The sequence below is a fragment of the Lycorma delicatula genome, chromosome 13, assembly GCF_047948215.1.
Source record: "Lycorma delicatula isolate Av1 chromosome 13, ASM4794821v1, whole genome shotgun sequence".
NCBI classification, from domain to species: Eukaryota; Metazoa; Arthropoda; class Insecta; order Hemiptera; family Fulgoridae; genus Lycorma; species Lycorma delicatula.
The window spans coordinates 5,135,225-5,158,252 of record NC_134467.1 but is presented as its reverse complement, the minus strand read 5'-3'; the positions used below and the strand labels follow the sequence as shown (position 1 = coordinate 5,158,252).

General features: G+C 32.9%; 1 protein-coding gene across 5 annotated transcripts in view; it reads left to right on the top strand.

Moving 5' to 3' along the window:
* Positions 1 to 7,351, top strand: part of LOC142334132 (uncharacterized) — a 59,573-nt gene extending 52,222 nt beyond the window's left edge. For 4 of the 5 annotated variants that reach the window (XM_075381884.1, XM_075381882.1, XM_075381885.1 and 1 more), the window contains one exon: positions 5,526 to 7,351. In XM_075381884.1, coding sequence (XP_075237999.1) covers positions 5,526 to 5,630 — 105 coding nt within the window. In that variant the 3' untranslated portion in view covers positions 5,631 to 7,351. The remainder of the gene's footprint in view (positions 1 to 5,525) is intronic. The other variant, XM_075381881.1, reaches the window with a different exon arrangement.
* The last annotated feature ends 15,677 nt before the right edge of the window (positions 7,352 to 23,028 follow it).

Genomic DNA, 23,028 nt, shown 5'->3' with positions numbered 1-23,028 from the left:
TGATTCTTTCCATAATTCCATATTTTTCAAGCTATCACCTGCTATCTTGTTATTTAATTTCTGGCAAATTTTGTCTATTTTCATTTAAAAATTTTTTTTTTTAAATTTTGCAGTTTGTTGTTAGATTTTGGAATTGAAATCTTAACTTCTTGGTAGTGTAATCATTTTTCAAAGTACTTGCTGGAATTTTACAGTTGTCTTTGTTGTTATGGCCTATGCTATCAAATCATACAGCTAAGTCTTTAATAGAAGATACCTTTTGTATTGCAGTATTATTTTGTATTATTCAGTTCCACAATATATCGGCATTTGCAAACCTTCAAAATTGAGTATGAAATCAATTTTCTTTTTGTAATTTAAAAGAAATACTAAAAGAAAAAAAAACTAAAAAAAGAAAGATGTGAGTAGCTTATGAATAAACTGTCATTTATAAATACTATGAAAATTAGAGAACCGAAGTGCATGCCTTGTCTTACTCCACATCTAGCATAAATAGACTTAGAAATAAAATTATCAGTTTTAACATAGGGAATTCTGTTTGTACAAAAGGAACATTTTATGGGAAAAACACATCGTTGTAATCATTGAAACAATTTGAACAAGATGACTATATTTTGAAAATAAAGTATTTAATATTAAGCTTTTTATTGAGGTCAGAAAGTTATAAAAATATTCTTCCAAAAGTACAGCCGCAACTAGTAGTTTGCATGTATCCTGTTTGTTATAATAACCAGCGACACACAGTCATGGTTTAATAATGCCTTTCGTACAGTTTTATCAGACTACTTTATACTTTGTTGACATTAATATTATTATTATTATTATCATTATCACATTATTATTATTGTTATCATTATCATCATCATCATTATTATTCGCAATATTTCTGCCAAAGACTCATCTGTGTAAAAAGAATAACAAATTTAAAGACATTAAAATCATATCAGTAAACATTGTACAATTTAATATAATGGTGAAATTTAAAAAAAAAATATGTAAACGCAGTTGCAAGCAACCACTTTTTCTTAAAGCCACTGTTTGATTTCAGCTTTCCTTCAGTTGTTGTGGTAACTTTATTATTTACAACTTATTTACACACTCCACAAAGTACAGAATGAAAGAATATTCATACCTTACTTTTTTCACATTGAAGCGCTTTCGGGCATAAGCCTTTTTTTTTTCTTTCTTTTCTTTTTCCTGTTTAGCCTCTGGTAACTACCGTTTAGATAATTCTTCAGAGGATGAATGAGGATGATATGTATGAGTGTAAATGAAGTGTAGTCTTGTACATTCTCAGTTCGACTGTTCCTGAGATGTGTGGTTAATTGAAACCCAACCACCAAAGAACACCGGTATCCACGATCTAGTATTCAAATTCGTGTAAAAATAACTGGCTTTACTAGGACTTTAACGCTGTAACTCTCGACTTCAAAATCAGATGATTTGGGAAGACGCATTAACCACTAGACCAACCAGGTGGGTTTCAGGCATAAGCCTGTCTTCAGTAATGTTTACTGAATTTACACATAGGTAACATTTGTTAAAATTTGTTCAGTCAATAAAAATTTTGTTTTAAAAATTTTAATGTTATTAAAATTTACTTTAATTTGCGATCTTATGTTAACATATTACTGTACTGATTATCTAATTTATATGAAATTGCTTATAAATTATAAATTACCAACTTAAATAATATTTATAAGAATATCCCTAGTGAATTCTGTCTGCAGATTCATTAAGCTGAATTTACATTTGCGTCTGGTTTAAAAGTATCTAATTGTACAGTGTTAAAGTGTACAGTGTATATTAAGAGAACAAACAACTCTCCCTGTTTTATTATAGGTTATTCAACTTCAATGTATGCACCTTTTGTAGCTTGGCAGATGTCTAGAACAATAATCTAACTCTTGGCAGATGTTTAGGAGCATCTGCGGCATTATTAGACATATGAGTAGTATAGAAACCTCGGGTTCAACTGTCATTTTGCTTTCTATGAAAGTAGTGATTATTTGGAATTGAACCCGATGTCATGTTTTTTAGATGAACATGTGTTTGTAGTTAAATTTATGAGCTGAAAGAGTGGATTTACTGCAAAATATATAGCCAAACATGGATTTGAGATGTCCCCCAAAATTACAGTAAATAACCAACAATCAAATGAAGTTTGAACCTGAAGGTCTCTTTTCACGGGTTTATTAGATACATTAAAGAACGGCTACTCACGATGATGAATGTGTGTTCACGTTAAATTTACATGTTAAAACAGTTAATTTATTGAAAAATTCATAGTAAAACAATTGTTTTATTCATTGAATAGTTTGATGCTGTCATGGGGATTCCCCCGTCTCTATTAATAATGATTTCTCAACTATAAAGGGAACCACTGTTTTATTATTATATTCTCATCGAATCCAATCTTTCATTTAACTGCAATCACCATGATTAAGTGCAAATTGTATTATGATATTTGGTCATCATTACTTTCAGCGATTGTGTAATATATCATTGATTATTATTTAATGTCTATAATGTCAGTTTAAACTTCAAAATCATTGTTAGTTCCTTATCTCGAAAATGGTGTGTCCTAGGCCAATTCTAACACGATTTTGAATGGGTACTTTCTAACTTCCTGGAGCAATAGCTGCTAGTTTCATGCGTCTAGGTCCAACCATTCTCAAGATATGCTTTTTCTTACAATATTTTTTGTATTTGATGAAATAAAATAAAAATATGTTTTTATTATCTAGCAGTCAACAGGTTAACAGTTCTAATCACTTTTAAATTTATTACTATGTTTTGAAAAAATCTGTCATCATTACTTTAAGCGAAAGCGGGATGATATGTGATAAAAGTTGTGGATTGTTTATTTTTTTATTGTTGAGATAGCTAATGACATTATCTTATGTATATTATACATAAAAAATTGATATTTATTATATTAAATAATGATTTATAAAAAAGGGCGTATCTTGAAAAGGGTGCGTCCTACACAATCTTTGATGCGATTTTGAAAACCTTAACGGTTTAAAAGAGTACTTTCCAGAACAATAGGTCCTAGTTTCATGAATCTAGGTCCAACCGTTCCCGAGATACTTGCGCGAGTAGAATTCGCTAATGTCAGTTCACCTCAAACCTATTTCATTATCAGTTTTTAAAATAATCTTCTTTATAGTATATGTTCCTTCAGATTTGCAAGGCTAAAATAATTTCATATAAAACCGGAAAAAAACAGTAAATGCTGAACAAACTCTATAATGCTATATTGAACCCGACGTTGAATGTGAACGTGTTCAGTGTAGCAAACGTGAATAGCATAATATTTATACTCATCATTAGCTTTTTGTTTATTTAAAATTACAAGGATTAATTATATATATATATATATATATATATATATATATATATATATATTATTTTTTATTTATTTAATCAACCAAAGTACAGAATAAATAAAGTAGGATGACTTAACTTATTATACTACAGCTGCATTATATATTCATCTCAAATTACATTACAAACTTCGTAAAATATAACATATCATGCATTTATTTATTTTATTTAAAATTTAAAACCTTTAATCTTTTTTTTAAACTTATTCAGTTAAATTAAAAATTAAAGAAAGTAGTAATTAGTAAAGTAGTTGGTGAAGTAAGTTCAGTTAAATGGACAACATGCATAATTAATTGCTTTACTTAAAATTATTTTTTTAATTTTAATTTGATTTTATGCCTTGATGTCATATTTTTAGATATGTTAAAATGTTTAAATGTTAATTTTAATTTTTCATATTTTAAATTTTGTTTAATTTTTAATTTAACCGAATAAGTTTAAAATAAAAATAAAAGGATTAAAGGTTTTAAATTTGAAATAAAATAAATAAATGCATGATATGTTATTATATTTTACGAAGTTTGTAATATAATTTGAGGTGAATATTTGCATATATAGTGGAATAAGGTAAGTTATTCTACTTTATTTATTCTGTACTTTGGTTAATCTAATAAAATAAATATATTTATATATAGTGCAGAGGAGTATAATTCTTAAAAGAATTGTTTAAAACAAAAATTTATATATATATACATTTCTAAATAATTGTGTTCTGTTAGATTTTGAGTGTACTTTGTGCATCCAAAAGTTAGCCTTTAACCTTCTAACAAATACCCCATTTGAAAATCAAATGATTGTTTGCAGACATATTATAAGAACACAACTCTGCCCTCCCAAAACAGTACCTCAGGGACATCCCATTTGTTACCAGTTGATGGTAATGATTGGTCTAGCCTCCCACGAGGTGCGCTCATATATCTCACCACTCTAGCCTCACACGCAGTCCCCACGGAAAGCCCATTATTATTGTTAAACAGAAATTTTTTAAATTTATTTAATATTATTCTTATTATTTTTGTAATATTATTTAGTTGAATGATACGAATAATTCAGTTCAAACCTAACTCACACAGTGATAGAAACTCACAGTTTAATTAAATTCAAACTCTAATTCAATTCATTAGAGTTTGTGTTTCAACCGGCAAATCATATACTTATATACTCATATATATATATATTTTTTTTTTTTTTGAGATTGGTATAATATCTAAAATCTTCTTAGTTATGCTGAGAAATGTGGGTAAAAATCTGGTTTCATTGATCGAGTAGTTTTTTTTGTGTATCTCGAACAAACAAAAACCCTCTTCCTTTTTATATAATAGTATATAATATGTAAATATTAATATTTATACTATAGTATTATATAGTATAAATCTTTATGACTAAGAATATACTTTGTTCTTAAATAATTTTTGATAATAAGTAGATCCATATTGTTTTTGAAACCTATGGAAGTTTTTCTTATTAAAAATTGTGATAATGAGTTCACTAGAGAACCGCTTTGAAAATTACATATTTTTATGAATATTTTTGGTATGTACCAAAAATATTATAGTCATGTGACTAAAAATATTGAATAGTCATGACTATCAATATTTTGATAGTCATGTGACTATCAACAATATTATTTATTAATACATAGTTGCAATTCCTAAGCAAAGATTTCTATATCATGATCAATATCAAATCTCAGTCAGGTGAGATATTTTTCATACCCTGTAAAATTCCGTTTCTATGTTTCACACATGAGCTTCATGCTTATGTGGCGATATAAAAAATAATTATTATTTACGATCAAACTCTCATTAAGTAATTGGTGTATATTACAAAATGAGTTTTTTTATAATTTGGTAAGTATTTATGAGAAATAAGATAGAATTCAAAATCTTAGATAACGTTATCTGTGATGATGTTTGTGATAAATGAAAAATTTCACCATAAGCAATATTTACACTAATGTCAGTAAGATGAGTAGCAGCATTTTTTGATAACGTTTAGCGAAACTTGGCATATTAAAGTCACCGAATAATAATAGTAAGCAAATTAGATATACAATTTATTTTTATTTAATAAATTTTACAAAAAATCATAAACATATTTACTTTATAACATTCATGTTTTGCTTTTTATTACAGCAAGTAAATTTACTACAACTGGAAGAGAAAGTGCTTGATATTAGTAATGGTGATATTGAAAAAGATCCGTTAGCAATTGAAGAGACTGACTTAGTTAAATCATAAAATTGAAAAGATGAAAATAAAGTGGTAAGGGTATTAGATTTTACATAGAGTGGAACACCAATTATTCAGATGGACCTTTGCAAGACCAAATTTGGATAATTGTAAAGGACAATTTAAAAAAGTTTCATCATATATACTGCAGATATCATTTTAATGTTTAATAGGTAAGACACTAAGTAAAAAAAATAAAAAAGTAAATGTATTTCCGTAAAATTAAGAAGAAATTTGGAACATATGTACAATGTAAGAAAAAAGAGATATAGTAATACGGTACAATGTGTAGAAATTTGCTTTTATAATTATTTTTACAGAGGCTGGTATCTATGTTTTTGCTAAATGAATACAAAAACGTCAATTGAAAAACTCAGTAAAATAATTATCAATAAAAATAATTTACATTGAAGCAAAGATTTATTTTTTCAAATAATGTATTGTTTTTTTTTTTTTAAATTGCCTAGTTTGGATTTAAGTAGTCCGGTTAGTTGAACATCTGGAAAATTGGCATCCTACTGTATTTTTCATTGTTATTACTTTATTTGTAAATTGTAAATTTTGGATTACATGCAGTTCATTTCTTAACTCATATATATACACATATATAAAAAATGTTTTTGGGTCCATGCCCATCTTTAATGATATTTTTTATTTAATAAATTCTTCTTTGTTTACATTTACACATTAATTTTAAGCTTTTTACATTTCATTTTTTAAAAATTGTTTGTTAATAAAATTAAAATATTTTAAAACTTTCAGAACAAATATTTTGTTCAGTCAAGAGAATGAAAACATATTCCAATCTTATGATTAAAATTGATGTATGTATATATACACATTAATCAATTATATAATATATAAATATATTTATTTATTTATTTATTATCACATTTGGGTGTAACATTTAAGATCAGACTTTCTAAATTTTCTTCAAAGTAACTTTTACAAAAGTCAGATTGAGCCTCCACAGATTGTTCCACATATAGCTGTTGGCTATATGTGGAACAAACATGAGAAAATTGTCTGGTGAACTGAATCTAAACAAACTTCATAGCTTCATTTATCATCAAATCACACCTCACTAGATCACATCTAGAGTTGTAACTCAGGACCTAGTCTCACTACAGGTGAATGAGTTGTCTATATATATATATATATATATACCATCATTTGTATGTTTACATAACTAATTTATCTCCTTGTTTTTTTTTCTTCAAAACATCCAATATTTAAATCCAGTAATTAAAATTGTAATTAGCTGCTATAATTTTGTTGAGCTCATGAACTAAGTATTGCATTTTCAAGGTTTCTCTTTACTGTATCTACTAGATTTATTACTATAGTTAAATTAATGTTTTTACTAACAACAAGGTCCTTAAAAACCTTTGCTGCTGAAACTAAAATAAATTTGTAAAATAACATTAATACTTTTTTATTTTAAATGAATCAACAAAACTATATTTCTTTTAAAAATGTATAATGCTTGTATTGTATTGAATTTTGTATTATATATTTTAATGTATTTTGTTATTAAATAAATTAATAAATAAAGGTGACAGAAAAGTTAAATATTATTTGTTTATTGCTGACAAAATATACCTACATTTGTTATTCTCAATTGTGATATAACTTATATACATCACACTCTTTTTGAACTAGCATGAATAAGCTTGGTTCACTGCAAAATGACACACCAATTAGGTTGCTAATGGCAGCTTTAGAATATTATGGGCAGATGTAATTTTATGTATATGCATATTATTATAAATGTAATTATGTAAAATGTATAAATAATAATTTACTAATCGAATGTTAAGTGTATATGTGCCCCTGATTTTAATATATATATATATATATATTTTAATTCTCTGATTGTTTTTTGTTTTTTAACATTATATGAGCTTCAGTAAGAAATATAATTTGTGTACATCAAAAATGAATTTAAATGTCAGGAAAAGATTTTTGAAAGTGTATGTTTGGAGTGTCGCTTTATATGGAAGTGAAACTTGGACAATCGGAGTATCTGAGAAGAAAAGATTAGAAGCTTTTGAAATGTGGTGCTATAGGAGAATGTTAAAAATCAGATGGGTGGATAAAGTGACAAATGAAGAGGTATTGCGGCAAATAGATGAAGAAAGTAGCATTTGGAAAAATATAGTTAAAAGAAGAGACAGACTTATAGGCCACATACTAAGGCATCCTGGAATAGTCGCTTTAATATTGGAAGGACAGGTAGAAGGGAATAATTGTGTAGGCAGGCCACGTTTGGAGTATGTAAAACAAATTGTTGGGGATGTAGGATGTAGAGGGTATACTGAAATGAAACGACTAGCACTAGATAGGGAATCTTGGAGAGCTGCATCAAACCAGTCAAATGACTGAAGACAAAAAAAAAGGTCGTAAAAAAAGGAAGTTAAAAATAAGCCAGACGTAAGCTGTGTAACCCACTGAGTGGTGAACGCGTCTTTCCAAATCAGTTGAGTTGGAAGTCGAGAGTTCCTGTGTTCAAGTCCTTGTAAAGTCAGTTATTTTTACATGGATTTGAATACTAGATCGTGGATACCGGTGTTCTTTGGTGGTTGGGTTTCAATTAACCATACATCTCAGTAATGGCCGAACTGAGACTGTACAAGACTACACTTCATTTACACTCATATGAGTGTAAATATCCTCATTCATTCTCTGACGTATTATCTGAAAGGTAATTACTGGAGGCTAAACAGGAAAAAGAAAGAAGACATAAGCTATACTCGCTAACCTCGTGTTAAATACACAAATTATATATGATATTCTCTAACACTCTGGAGGCGATTAATCAAATTCACCGCATTCAGTATGCACTGATGGTAGAAGTTGAATAAAGATATTTAAAAAAAATTGAGCATTTTTGAACATTATCGTTCATCAATGCACTTAGCATATTCTTTATATCCTGATTGGCCCTTCCAAATTATAAAATGTGGAAAATTTGATTAATTTTTTTTTATAAATGAGGTGAATTTGATTAATCGCCTCCAATATTAGAGATTAACATATATAATTTTTATATTTAACGTTAATTAGACGAGTTTAGCGAGCGTAGGTATGTTTTGCTTAAATTTAAATTTTTTTTTTTAGAAAGGTTTCTCATAAAAAATTATTTACCTTAGAGGTTGGTATTAGATGATTGTTTTTTTTAATTATTATCGTTTCGACCCTCACCATAGGTTAACTGTGTTTGTCGACATATACCGGCGAAAGTCTGAATAAACAAATATTTCACTGACTTATTTGGTATGTGTCGACATTCAACGGAGAATATCGATATGTGCCATATATTGATTTTTCACAGTAACATTATATACTAAGCTTTTATTATGATGATTAGTCAAGAAATTAAATTGGTATTACGTAATAGATATATCCGCCGTACTGTGTGTGAAACTTCTATTTCTATTTGATTTGCTCATTCGACATCTTTTCGGTCAAGGAGATGACGGAGTGTGCCACTCTTCGCTTTGTTTCAGGATCGTACTCAAATATCCAGGATTCATCACCTGTGGTCACACGATTGAAGAATTCTTGGTCATTGTCAATCCTCTCAAGAAGATTAACGCACACGTTTCTTCGATTGTTCTTCTGTCCCGTTGTGAGGTTTTTTTGGCACCGATTTTGCATGTCCAAATCGTCTGTCAAAATTTGATGTACGGTGAAAGAGTCTAAATTTATCTGTTCACTCATCATCCTTATAGTTAAACGACGGTCTGATCTCACAAGAACCTACACACGCTCAACGTTTTCGTCAGATTTTGAAGTTTAAGGTCTCCCTGAGCGAGGTTGATCTTCAACGTGTTCTCGGCCTTCCAAAAATGATTTGTGCCAGCTGAAAACTTGTGCTCTTGATAAGCAATGTTCCCCATAGGCCTGTTTCAACTTTTCAAAGGTCACACTCGCGAATTGCAATAATAATTGATAAAAATATAGGTATAAAGGCAAATATATAATATTGAAAACATATATAGAATTGTAAGATAACGTAAAAAGCTCTTTCTTGAGATATTAACAGATCAGTATTATGTAAGCAAAGGAATCATTTATGCTGCTAAATTGCATGAAGTAAATAAATAAATGTTTGCTTTCAGGCTTTTATGCATGTTAAAAAAGCCGGCAACCAAGCACTCAGTTCATTTGTTTTGAACTTCAACTTGACTGATCAAACCAATTCTGAGGTATCGCTGTGAAATATATACACAAACATCTAGGAAAAATTATAAAACATTTTTTGTTATTGCAGCTTAAAATTGAGGGGCCGAACTACAAAACTCATATTCTTCATCCTTTTCTGAAAATTATATTTTAATGGATTCTTGTATTCTATGTTGAAATCTACATTTCTTTAACGTCAATATAAAGCAAAACAAACACTATCCTATTTAATAATGAATATAAAATCTGGATTACCGTCAAAAAACTCACATTCTCCTTAATGTCTGGCTGAAAAACTGATGTTCTCTTCGCCAACCAATGAGAGGCTTCGACTTTGATCACATGACATCAGCTGTTTTCAGCAAGCCTGTTGTTCAGGTAGTAGTGTTGCGAGTTAAAATATTTGTTTTTCATTTTATTTATGAAATTTTAATCTTCAAAAAGATTGTTATCCTTTCCTTTGACTGTAAAAAAGATCAACCTCTTCCCAACCTACCCGACCAGTCTAGTTATTACAGTAGACAGCTATATTTCAACAAAGTTTGTTTCGTTAAAGGACACTCAACTCGAAATCTAAGCTTACAAAATAAAATGCAACAGCCTGTGTTTGGACAGAAAATGAATACAGTAAAAGATCTGATGACATCTCATCCTTCTTTTTGATTGTTTGAATGCCACTAACCTTGAACTCTAGGGCACTGTTCGCCTTATAAGTGATGGGTGTGGAGAACAAAATAACAATTCTATTTTGACAACTATGATAGGTAATCGGTTATAAATTGCACCACCCCATATTGCAAAGCTGCAGATTGTATTTCCTATGACCGGGCATAGTTTCCTATCTCTGGGCTGAGTATTCAGAAATATCGAAAAAGGAGAATAAATATGATAAATATAAATATATAAATACGATGCTTTTTACGATAGAAATAAGATGAAAATAATTACAATGCAAACTTTTTTTAAAACATATAATATACCATGAGGTTGACTGAAGACTTGAGGTTGTGTTTTGTTCTGCCCTGCGATAGTACAATTTGTGATACGGTTTTATGTTTGTTAAAAAGGATTGTTTTACGTATTAAGATTATTTGGATGATGGACTATAACATGTTGCTGTGATTTTTGCGATTGGACCTGTTACACATAGGATACAATCTTTTTTTATATATTCTATTGTATATAGTATGTTACTATAGTATAGTTTTAATAAGAAAGAGATGTTTATTTGTTTACTGCATCGGCAGTAAACAACTTGTTTTGTTTGAACATTTAAATTAAATTGTTTCTTATCAGTGATTAATAATTTATTTTGACTTTAATAATAAATACTGCTCGAGGCATTCCAGAGGTCACCTGTGCGGAGTAGAAGGCCGCTCACCTTGTGGACTTCCTTCGAGAAGTCTGTTCCAGACTACTCCCCAAAAGATAGTTGGAAGAGGCCATGAAGAGAAAAGAATGTTATCGCTTTAGGAGACTGGCGTCGCGGGTGTATTACTACTCTATGAAAGATCTCTACACTGTCCGGTACAGAGAATATAGAAAACAGCGAACTCTACTTATTCGAGTCTCGAAAAGGGCGGCGGCTGAGGTGGACGCTGACTGTTGCGGGAGACCATAATCTATCTGATACCTTGCAGTATCGCCTGGCTTTTTCCAAGTGTATATTCTTCTAAAATGATTTTTAAATTGGGTGTTGGCAATTACTAAATTATACTTCATGCAAAACTCTATAAGTCAGTCCCCTCTTTCATTCCTTTTGCCCAGCCCGTATTCACCACTATATTTCCTTCCTTGCCTTTTCCAATGCTTGCATTCCAATCTCCAACTATTATTAAATTTTCATCTCCTTTTATGTGTTTAATTGCTTCATCAATCTCTTCATATACACACTCTACCTCATCATCATCATGGGCGCTTGTAGGCATATAGACGTTAACAATCGTTGTCGGTTTAGGTTTTGATTTTATCCTTATTACATTGAGGGTTGTAAGGTTCAGTTAACCCTGCATTCTTCCGCAGTTTATTTTATTAACTCTCAAGAAAAATCTATGATTAAAAAATGTTGTCGCACATTCTCATAAAGTCTTTGCCATGATCCTGCCTCTGTTCTGCCTACTTGATGCCAGTTAATAATAACATAAAATCAATGAATTCTAGATGAAAAGTTCGAATTTTAAGTGACAAAATCATAACAAATTTTTTTTTTTTTTTTTGTAACTTATTTAATGGAAAATTATAAGCAGAAGAAGCCATTTGGCATTCTCAGAGGTTAGACGTGGGAAAGGAGCACCTGATAATGTGGGAGTATATCTGGGTATAAGCAATTTTTCATGCAGTGCAACTTTACAAACTTCAATTGCCCTAAAGGTTGTCATCAGGAAGGGTACCGGCCATAAAATCCTGCCAAATTGCTTCTGCATAACCCAAAAGACAGGATGAAAAGAAAAAAAATGGAAATAAGAGTGCATATTTTTCATTGTTTTATTGTTCCAGACTCTTTTCAGAATATTAAAACATCATGATGTACATCATGATAAAAATTCAGTATTTTGGTCTCAAACATCTATTGTGGAGAGGGAAGCAAGTTGGAAATTTTCATTATTAAAATACAGCGTTTAGAACTATATTTCAGTCATTTCACAATGCAACGAACAACATGTGAAACGATCGTAATTTGTTTGCAGTTATTTTTTTCTTTATCTGTAAAAAGTCTTTTTTTTTAATTAACTGTTTATTATTAGGTTAAATTAAAGTTTTTTTTTTTTTTTTTTGTTTTTGAACTCTAGTGAAATTAATATTGAATCAATCCAGTTATTTGTCAAGAAATGAATTATTTTATTTTGTCTGTATTTACAGCTTAGATCATGTTATTTCTTTAATTTAATAATCTAACTATTATCAACGTATCTTTAGTGTAGGGGACCAATACCTTGCTTTGTCTGCCAATACTTATTAAAAAATCATGATGTTGGTACCACCATGTAAACTCAGTCAGATACGATAATACAGCAACCTGGAGGGCTATGTTAAATCTGCAATTTGGAACACCCCAAAACCTCAAGGTAGGTATGTTAGTAGACAACAGTATGTTGTGCAGGTAGTTGGAAATCAATGTCATGTTACAATTTACTAGATGGTTAAAACTGTATGGTTAAACTAGATGGTTTATCATGTTTTACACATGATAAAGTACAGTTTACCAGGCAACTGTGTGGATAATCATGTTAATCTTACGCATAGATGTTCAGATGGATCTTCAAACTAGTAAAGTAACCCGTGAAGAAGGAAAACAAGTCTGAACTGTTATAAATAAACAGAGGTAAGACTGAAGCAGTCCAACCTCTGTTTGTAAAATGATGAACACAGTATCAAAGTACGAGAAGATACACAAAATCATTTTGCAACAGAGAACGATTATAGATGATTACAAATATTGATCAAACTTTAGTGAAATATTGGACAATACCTGTGTTCAGACATGAAATCAAGTAATGATTTCTTCTTTATTTAAAATTATTATTTTATCACTTATTATATCTTACACCTATCACTTAATTTTGTTACATTGTAATACTGGTCTAATTAATTAAGTTTTACTGTGATTTCTCTTAATATATCCAGGTAAATGTTGGAACAATTTTTTTTTATCTGTGGAATATCATATCTCTTTCTTTTTTCTGTTTAGCCTCCCAAACCACCGTAAGGTATTACTTCAGAGGATATTTATGAGTGTAAATGAAGTGTAGTCTTGTAAGTCTCAAGTTAAACATTCCTGAGATGTGTGGTTAATTGAAATCCATGTAAAGTAATTCCCTTTACTAGGATTTGAATCTTAGAACTCTCAACTTTGAAATCAGCTGATTTGCAATGACGAGTTCATAGAGTATCATATATATCCATCCTGTATGTGATCTATATAATATGTTATGTAATGATTACAATAAAAGAATTATTTTAGTTGACAACTACATTAAAAAACTTGTGTAATAAAATACTTAAATAATAAAATACATTTAAATCTTTTAATGCTCTCTTAAATTCAGATCTCAGTATTGTTTCTCCCATTTCATCCTCGTCAACTTCCTCTTCTTCCTCTATAACACTATTTTCTAATTCATTTCCTCCGTATAACTCTTCAATATATTCCACCCATCTATCAACTTTACCTTTCGTATTACATATTGGTGTACCATCTTTGTTTAACACATTATTAGATGTTAATTTATATACCCCAAAATTTTCCTTAACTTTCCTGTATGCTCCGTCTATTTTAACAATGTTCATTTCTCTTTCCACTTCTGAACACTTTTCTTTAATCCACTCTTCTTTCGCCAGTTCGCACTTCCTGTTTACAGCATTTCTTAATTGCCGATAGTTCCTTTTACTTTCTTCATCACTAGCATTCTTATATTTTCTACGTTCATCCATCAGCGGCAATATATCGTCTGAAACCCAAGTTTTTCTACCAGTTCTCTTTATTCCGTCTAAGTTTGCTTCTGCTGATTTAAGAATTTCTTTTTTAACATTCTCCCATTCTTCTTCTACATTTTCTACCTTATCTTTTTTACTCATACCTCTTGCGATGTCCTCCTCAAAAATCTTCTTTACCTCCTCTTCCTCAAGCTTCTTTAAATTCCACCGATTCATCTGACACCTTGTCTTCAGGTTTTTAAACCCCAATCTACATTTCATTATCACCAAATTATGGTCGCTATCAATGTCTGCTCCAGGGTAAGTTTTGCAGTCAACGAGTTGATTTCTAAATCTTTGCTTAACCATGATATAATCTATCTGATACCTTGCAGTATCGCCTGGCTTTTTCCAAGTGTATATTCTTCTATTGTGATTTTTAAATTGGGTATTGGCAATTACTCAATTATACTTCGTGCAAAGCTCTATAAGTCGGTCCCCTCTTTCATTCCTTTTGCCCAGCCCGTATTCACCCACTATATTTCCTTCCTTGCCTTTTCCAATCTCCAACTTCTATTAAATTTTCATCTCCTTTTACGTGTTTAATTGCTTCATCAATCTCTTCGTATACACACTCTACCTCATCATCATCATGGGCACTTGTAGGCATATAGACGTTAACAATCGTTGTCGGGTTAGGTTTTGATTTTATCCTTATTACAATGATATTATCGCTATGCGTTTTGAAATCCTCTACTCTCTTCCCTATCTTCTCGTTCATTATGAAACCTACTCTTGCCTGCCCATTATTTAAAGCTGAGTTAATTATTCTAATATCACCTGACCAAAAGTCGCCTTCCTCTTCCCACCGAACCTCACTAATTCCTACTACATCCACATTTATCCTATCCATTTCCCTTTTTAAATTTTCTAGCCTACCAACCTTTTTTAAACTTCTAACATTTCACACTCCGACTCGTAGAATGTTATTTTTTAATTTTCTGGTGACCCCTTCCTTAGTAGTCCCCACCCGGAGATCCGAACGGGGGACTAGTTTACCTCCGGAATATTTTACCAAGGAAGGCGCCTCCATCATTGCTATATGAAAATGCAGAGAGCCACATTTTCTTGGGAAAAAAAAGCGGCTGTGGTTTTCCATTGCTTTCAGCTGCGCAGTACTCAGACTGAGTACTCGGACTGAGTGATGTTGATATGGCCGTTTAAGTCATTCTGACTCACACCCCTAACAACTACTGAAAGAGCTGCTGCCCTCTTTCAGGAATCATTTCTTAGTCTGGCTCTCAACAGATACCTCTCCGATATGGTTGCACCTTCGGTCCAGCTACTCTGTATCCCTGAGCACTCAAGCCCCCTCACCAACGGCAAGGTCTCATGATTCATAGAGGATTTATTTTCAGTCGGTATTTAAAATTGATACATTTTTTTCTTTCGACATGTTTCTTGTTTGACATGTTTTGTTTAAGTTTCTTTAACATTAGTAGGGAAGGATTGGCTAGTTTTTTTTTTATTATTTATATACATATATATTTTTATGATGACAGATATAAATTAAATTATAAAGGTAAGGGATTGATTAAATAATTCTAGATTCTTGCCAGTTGTTGAATCTTGTTTCAAAAAGTAGGTATGTTTATTAACAATTGGTTGACAATTTATTACTGGAATACAGTTAAATTAATGTGTTACAAAGAAACTACTTTTATATTTATGTATAAAAAAAAAAGAACTTATATCCTATAGTTACAATATGAGGGTGAAATATTCTGTTTTGCAAATATGCTAAGTCTAACTAGGATTCAAACCCACAAACTTCCAGATGAATAGTTGAGAGAGATCTTACTATTGTTTTAAAAAAGTTGATGGTATTTTAGATGTATTTTATAAAAAAATAATTTATTTTGATTTTTTTAATTTAATTGAGAGAATAACATGTTGGTAATGAAATGTGTCTATTAATGTGATTAATGTAGATTAACTGTCATTTGTCGGTTGTTAAGAAGTAAATAATCTTAATTTTAAAAGTTGTAATTTTTCTTTTATATTATGTTAATAAGGTAGTAAAAAATGTATGTCAGAAAACTTTAAATATCACTATTTAATGTTTATTCGTTACATGATGCGTAGAATAAATTATATACATATACATATATATATATATATATATATATATATATATATATTATATATTATATATAAATAAATATTATTATCTATAAATAAATAATATATTTTAATCATAAAGATATTTAATTGTATTGATAATATACACAAATTTTGTTTTAAATAAATTATAAAAGAAGTATATGCAGATGAAATAAGAAGAGCAGAAATTATTGCATTTTAGTAGCAGATGCTTTTTTAAAGTTTATCAGAAAAAATTAAAGTAATAAACTATTTTTTAATTGTTATTGTTAATGTTATTGTTAAATAACATAATAACATTGTTATTGTTTAATTGTTATTGTTAATTAGTGGTGATATTATATAATATAAAATGAATTGTATATTTTAATGCACGCTTATGTACTGTACTGTTCACAAATTATTTGTGCCCTAAAATTTAGATAGTGTGCAATTCATAATTAATGAAGTTAATTGTTCCTTCAGTGATTATATTATTTAAAATTAATTATGTTTCATTGAATTAATTATTAATTACCATAATTAATTATTTTAATTTAACAAATTATTTATTATATTTTATTATATAAGTAATGGAGCTAGTCATTAATTTAATGTTTTGTATATATAATTTTAGTGTCAATAAATGATAATGATTTAACTGACTTTTTTTATTGTTGTACAATCCTGATTATCTGATCTACATCTTAGTCTGTATAAAGCATTGAATATATATTACAGAATTATATTCTTCATTTTTTTAAATTAATATATTATTTATAAATATAATTTCTTTTCAGTAACATAAATAATAAACATGTATTTTTGTGTATTTTGAGAATAATGGTTTTTTCACTTAGTTCAGTAATCATGAAATGGGTTTATCACAAATGGCGTATTTAATTTTTCAACGAATTTATCACTTGCAATGGAATATGGCTTTCTTCACTTGTTTTATGCATTAGTTCATCCTTCGCTAAAGGAGAACAGTTTATTTTTAATGAATTACCATTAATTTATAATAATAAATAATTACTCACATATTTTAATCTTTGAAAATCCGATAGATTAAACTTATCATAATAATTTCCAATTATAGATTATCCTGCATCTTTGGTTGGTATAGAATTCTATAACTACATTAAAATATATTCTTTTAATAATTTGTTATTCCAGATTGTTTTCTGTTTTGAAATTTTGAATTACATTAAAAAATGTACCTGTAAACTTTGCTGTCCAGTACTGGAATGATTTAATCTTTGAAATACCTTTAATTCTTAAAAGAATACATTCTTATAATTATACAAGTAAGTATATTAATATAATATAAGCGTGTCCCAAAAAAAATCATCTGATTTGAATTATTTATATTTTGAAAACTATTCAATATAAAAACATAACATTAATTTTGTATTAAAGTTTTTCTACATAGAAAGTCATGGGTGCTCAACATACTCGGAATACATCCACACTAGTTGAATTCATCCCACACTTTTTTCTCGTTGGAATTGGGAAATTTGCCTAACCCAAATGCCCAGCAGCCCATACATACTGGGTGTGTGGGGTTCACCGTCTACTGCAGTGGTACCCACTAAAAACCACTCCCTCATGTGATGTGGTGTTGGAATTGCCATTAAAACATTACCTCAATATCATGTGCATCCCCACACCTTACATTCATACAAAACACATCTCATTCACATGCTACTGTACACTGTATGCAACTCTTCTAATATATACAAACTTCACTTATTTACATTTTTTTTTTCACCCTACTCCCCTGGGCCAGACATACAATTAAGTAAAGCTGAGCCCAGGGTATATATATTTATTCTTTTTTATTTTGTCCTTTTACTCTAAGGCAGCCAACCTGCCAACTGGCAGTAAATCTGGCACGGCAGTTCGGCCCCCCCTGTTCAGATCTTTGATCTTTATTTTGCCTGCCTCTAATCTCCAGGAGGGAGTAACAAGGCCCAACTATGTCACTCCTGGGACTTTTTTTGTCCTTCAGTTTGAAGATGGCTGCCGTCACCTCATCTTGTGTGAAGCGCTTTCTGTCACACTTGATGTATTCAGTAGCACCGTTATCTTTGCAAGAAAACAATCTAATCAGTGGGAGTCTCTCTATCTCCTCCATGAGGATGGGGAGCCGCCTACTAAATCGCTTCATAGCGATTTGATAGGCTCGCCCTCATGGATCTGAATTGAGCTCTCTGCAGAATTTTCTCCATTTATTTTTTTAGACTGCTTGATTTCATAATTTAGTAAGTGTCATGAAGCTACATATCTTTTTGCGCAGCCTCTTCATATGCATCTCCTCCTGCAACCCTTAACCGCTATTTTTGGCATCATAAACTCTGAAGATCACTTTGCATATGCACTATTTGCACGGTCCACAAATATACTGAGTAAGAGCATCAAATTTCTACCATCTCTGCTCTGTCTGGCAACATTTTCAACGACAGTTGCAACTTGCCTTCATGTCAGTCTTAAAGGTTTCTGAATGGCTATCACACAAAACAATGGGTCTTCGATTTCTAACAGTGTGGCCAAGTGATTACTTGCCGTTTTGTCCTGCAGGACTGTCCAGTTACACTTGGAGCGCTCCCATCATCTGTCCATTATGGTTAAATCCAGAATTGAGATATGTCCCCTCGCCACACAGGTAGGTGTGTGGTCATTTAAGCAGTAAAGACAATTCACTGTCATGGGGTCTGAAAGAACCTTGCCGTGCAGTTTTTGTAAGGACTACTGGCCATCTCTGCTCTTTGTAAGGACTTCTACCATCTCTGCTCTGTCTGGCAATATTTTCAACGACAGTTGCAACTTGCCTTCATGTCAGTCTTAAAGGTTTCTGATTAGCTATCACACAAAACAATGGGTCTTCGATTTCTAACAGTGTGGCCAAGTGATTACTTGCCGTTTTGTCCTGCAGGACTGTCCAGTTACACTTGGAGCGCTCCCATCATCTGTCCATTATGGTTAAATCCAGAATTGAGATATGTCCCCTCGCCACACAGGTAGGTGTGTGGTCATTTAAGCAGTAAAGACAATTTACTGTCATGGGGTCTGAAAGAACCTTGCCGTGCAGTTTTTGTAAGGACTACTGGCGACAACAGCCTTACAATTCAAGTAACCCATCAGGATGATCTTCCTGGGCGTTTTGGCAATGACATCGTTGAGTCTACCCACAAATGCCTCAAACTCATAAAAATTCACAGTTGGGACTGACATAGGCGGCGCCTATGTCAGTCCAACAGATATGATTTATGTGAAATCAGATATTTTTGCAAAACGTGGATTTCCTAGATGGTGGTAGGGTACATGATATCCTAAAAAAAATTTATTTTTTTTAGGATATCATGTACCCTGAGAGCGTGAGAGACATAGAGAGAGAGACAATGAGTGAGAAAGAGAGAGTGATAGTGAGAGAGAAAGAGAGAGAGCGGCAGAGAGAGATAGAGACAAAGAGGGATAGAAACAGAGTGAGAGAGAGAGAGAAAAAGAGGGCGAGAGAAAGAGACAACAACAGTCACAGAGAGAGAGAACGAGACAAAGAGAGATAGAGGGGTGGAGAGAAAGACAGAGAGCGAGAGAGACAAGAGGAGAGAGTGATACAGTGAGAGAGGCAGAAAGAGAGAGAACGAGAGAGAGAGAGAGATAGTGACATACAGAGAGAGAGAGAGAGTGAGTAAGAGTGTAAGACAGACAGAAAGAGACAGACAGAGAGAATGTGAGAGGCACATATAGAGAGAGAGAGAGAGCGACAGAGACAGAGTAAGAGTGTGAGACAGACAGAGAGAAAGTGAGAGGCACATAGAGAGAGAGAGAGAGAGTGTGAGAGACAGTGGCAGAGAGGCAAAAAAACAGAGAGTGAGAGAGAACGAGAGAGAGAAAAACACAGAGAGAGAAAGAGAAAGACAGAGAGAGAGAGAGATATACAGTGACAGACAGAGAGAGAGAAAGAGATAGACAGTGACAGACAGACAGATAGAGAGTGAGAAAGAGTGAGTGAGACAGAGATAGAGAGAGACGGACAGAGAGAGAGAGAGAGGCAGAGACAGATAGAAAGTGACAGATAGAGAGAGAATGACAAAGAGGGATAGAGACAGAGAGAGAAATAGAGCGAGGCGAAAAGACAGAGAGAGAGATTGACAGAGAGAAAAACACAGAGAGAGAAAGAGTAAGAGAGAGAGAGAAAGACAGAGACAGAGAGACAGATAAAAACAGAGAGAGAGGCAGATAGAGAAAGGCAGAGAGTGAGAAAGACAGAGAGAGAGAGAGAGACAGAGCGAGCGTGAGAGGCAGACAGAGAGAGCGTGAGAGGCAGACAGAGAGAGAGAGAGTGAGAAGACAGATAGAAAGTGAAAGAGAGAGAGAGAGAGTGACAGAGAGCAGGAAAGAGAAAGACAGATACAGCGTCACAGACAGAGATAAAGTGAGAGAGAGAGAGAGTTAGAGAGACAGAGACAGTTAAGACAGAGATATAGGCAGAGAGAGAGAGAGAGAGAGAAAGAGATAGAAAGAGAAAGAGAGACAGTGACAGAGAGGTAGAGAGACAGAGACAGAGATATAGGCAGAGAGAGAGAGAGAGTCAGAGTAAGAGAGTGAGTCAGAGAGAGGAAGAGAGAGATAGAGAGTGACACAGTGACAGAGACAGATAAAGACAGAGATATAGGCAGAAAGAGAGATAGAGTGAGAGTCAGAGTAAGAGAGTAAGTGATGAGAGTATGAGTGAGGGAGAGAGGCACAGAGAGAGAGAGAGAGAGTGTGAGAGAGACTCACAAAGAGAGAGCGAATGGGAGAGAGTCCGACCGAGACAGAGACAGCGACACAGAGAGAGAGATTGACAGAGTTTCGGATTGACATAGAGAGAGGGGGAGACAGTGAAAGAGCGAGAGAGAGTTAGGGAGAGTGGGGGAGAGAGAGAGACAGAGAGAGAGAAACAGAGAGAGGCGAAAATACAGCGATAAAGAGAGAGAGACAAAGAGAGTGCGAGTTACAAAGAGAGAAAGAGACAGATAGAGAGTGAGAAAGAGAGAGAGGCAGATAGAGAGAGAGAAAGAGAGACAAAGAGAGAGAGACAGATAGAAAGTGACAGACAGAGAGAAAGAGACAGAAATAGCGACACCGACACAGAGAAAGACAGCGACAGAGAAAGAGAAAAACACAGAGAAAGAGAGAGGCAAAGAGAGAGAGTGATACAGTGAGAGAGACAGAGTGAGAGAGAGAGACAGTGAGAAAGAGAGAGACAGATAGAGCGTGAGAGACAGAGAGACAAAGAGTGAGAAAGAGAGAGTGATAGTGAGAGAGAAAGAGAGAGAGCGGCAGAGAGAGATAGAGACAAAGAGGGATAGAAACAGAGTGAGAGAGAGAGACAGCGACAGTGACACCAACACAGAGACAGGGAGAGAGAGAGAGTGAGAGAACGAGAGAGAGAAAAACACAGATAAAGACAAAGAGTGAGAGAGAGAGAGAGAGAGAGAGAGACACAAACACAAAGAGATAGAGAGAAAGAGAGAGTGAGACAGAGATAGAGAGAGAAAGAGTGAGTGAGGCAGAGACAGAGAGAGCGTGAGAGACAGATAGAAAGTGACAGTGAGAGAGAGTGACAAAGTGGGATAGAGACAGAGTGCGAGAGAGAGACAGAGACAGAGAGAGGCGAAAAGGCAGAGAGAGAGAGAGAGAGAGAGAGTTTGACAGAGAGAGAATGAGAGAGAGAAAAACTCAGAGAGAGAAAGAGAAAGAGAGAGACAGACAGAAAGACAGAGACAGAGAGCGAGTAAGAGAGAGAGAGTGACAGAGAGAGAGAGACAGCGACAGAGACACAGATAAAAACAGAGGGAAAGGCAGCGAGTGAGAAAGACAGACAGAGAGAAAGAGACAGACAGAGAGTGAGACACACACAAAAAGAGCGAGTGAGATAGAAAGTGGGATACAGAGATAGAGAGAGAGACAGAGTCAGAGACAGAATGAGAGAAAGTGACAGACAGAGAGAAAGTGAGAGAGAGACACACACACAAAGAGAGAGAGTGAGACAGAGATAGAGAGAGAGAAATAGAGAGAGGCGAAAAGACAGAGAGAGAACGAGAGAAAGAAAAACACAGAGAGGGAGAAAGAGAGAGACAGACAGAAAGACAGAGACAGAGAGCGAGTAAGAGAGAGAGAGACAGCGACAGAGACAGATAAAAACAGAGAGAGAAAGACAGGGAGAGAGACAGAGAGACCGAAGATAGACAGATAGAAAGTGCAAGAGGGAGAGAGAGAAAGAGTGTGAGACAGACAGAGAGGGAGTGAAAGGCACATAGAGAGAGAGAGAGAGAGTGATTGAGAGAAAGAGAGAGAGACAAAAAGAGAGAGTGATACAGTGAGAGAGACAGAGAGTGAGAGAGAGAACGAGAGAGAAAAACTGAGAGAGAGAGAGAACGAGAGAGAAAAACTGAGAGAGAGAGAGAGAGAGAGTGAGAGAGAGAGACTGAGAGAGCATGAGAGACAGAGAGAGAGTGAGAGAGAGACAACGGGTGAGAGAGAGAAAAGAGAGAGTGAGAGAGGCACAGAGAGAGAGAGAGAGTGAGAGAGAGACTCACAAAGAGAGAGCGAATAGGAGAGAGTCCGACCGAGGCAGAGACAGCGACCTGTGTCGCTGTCTCTGCCTCTCTCTCTC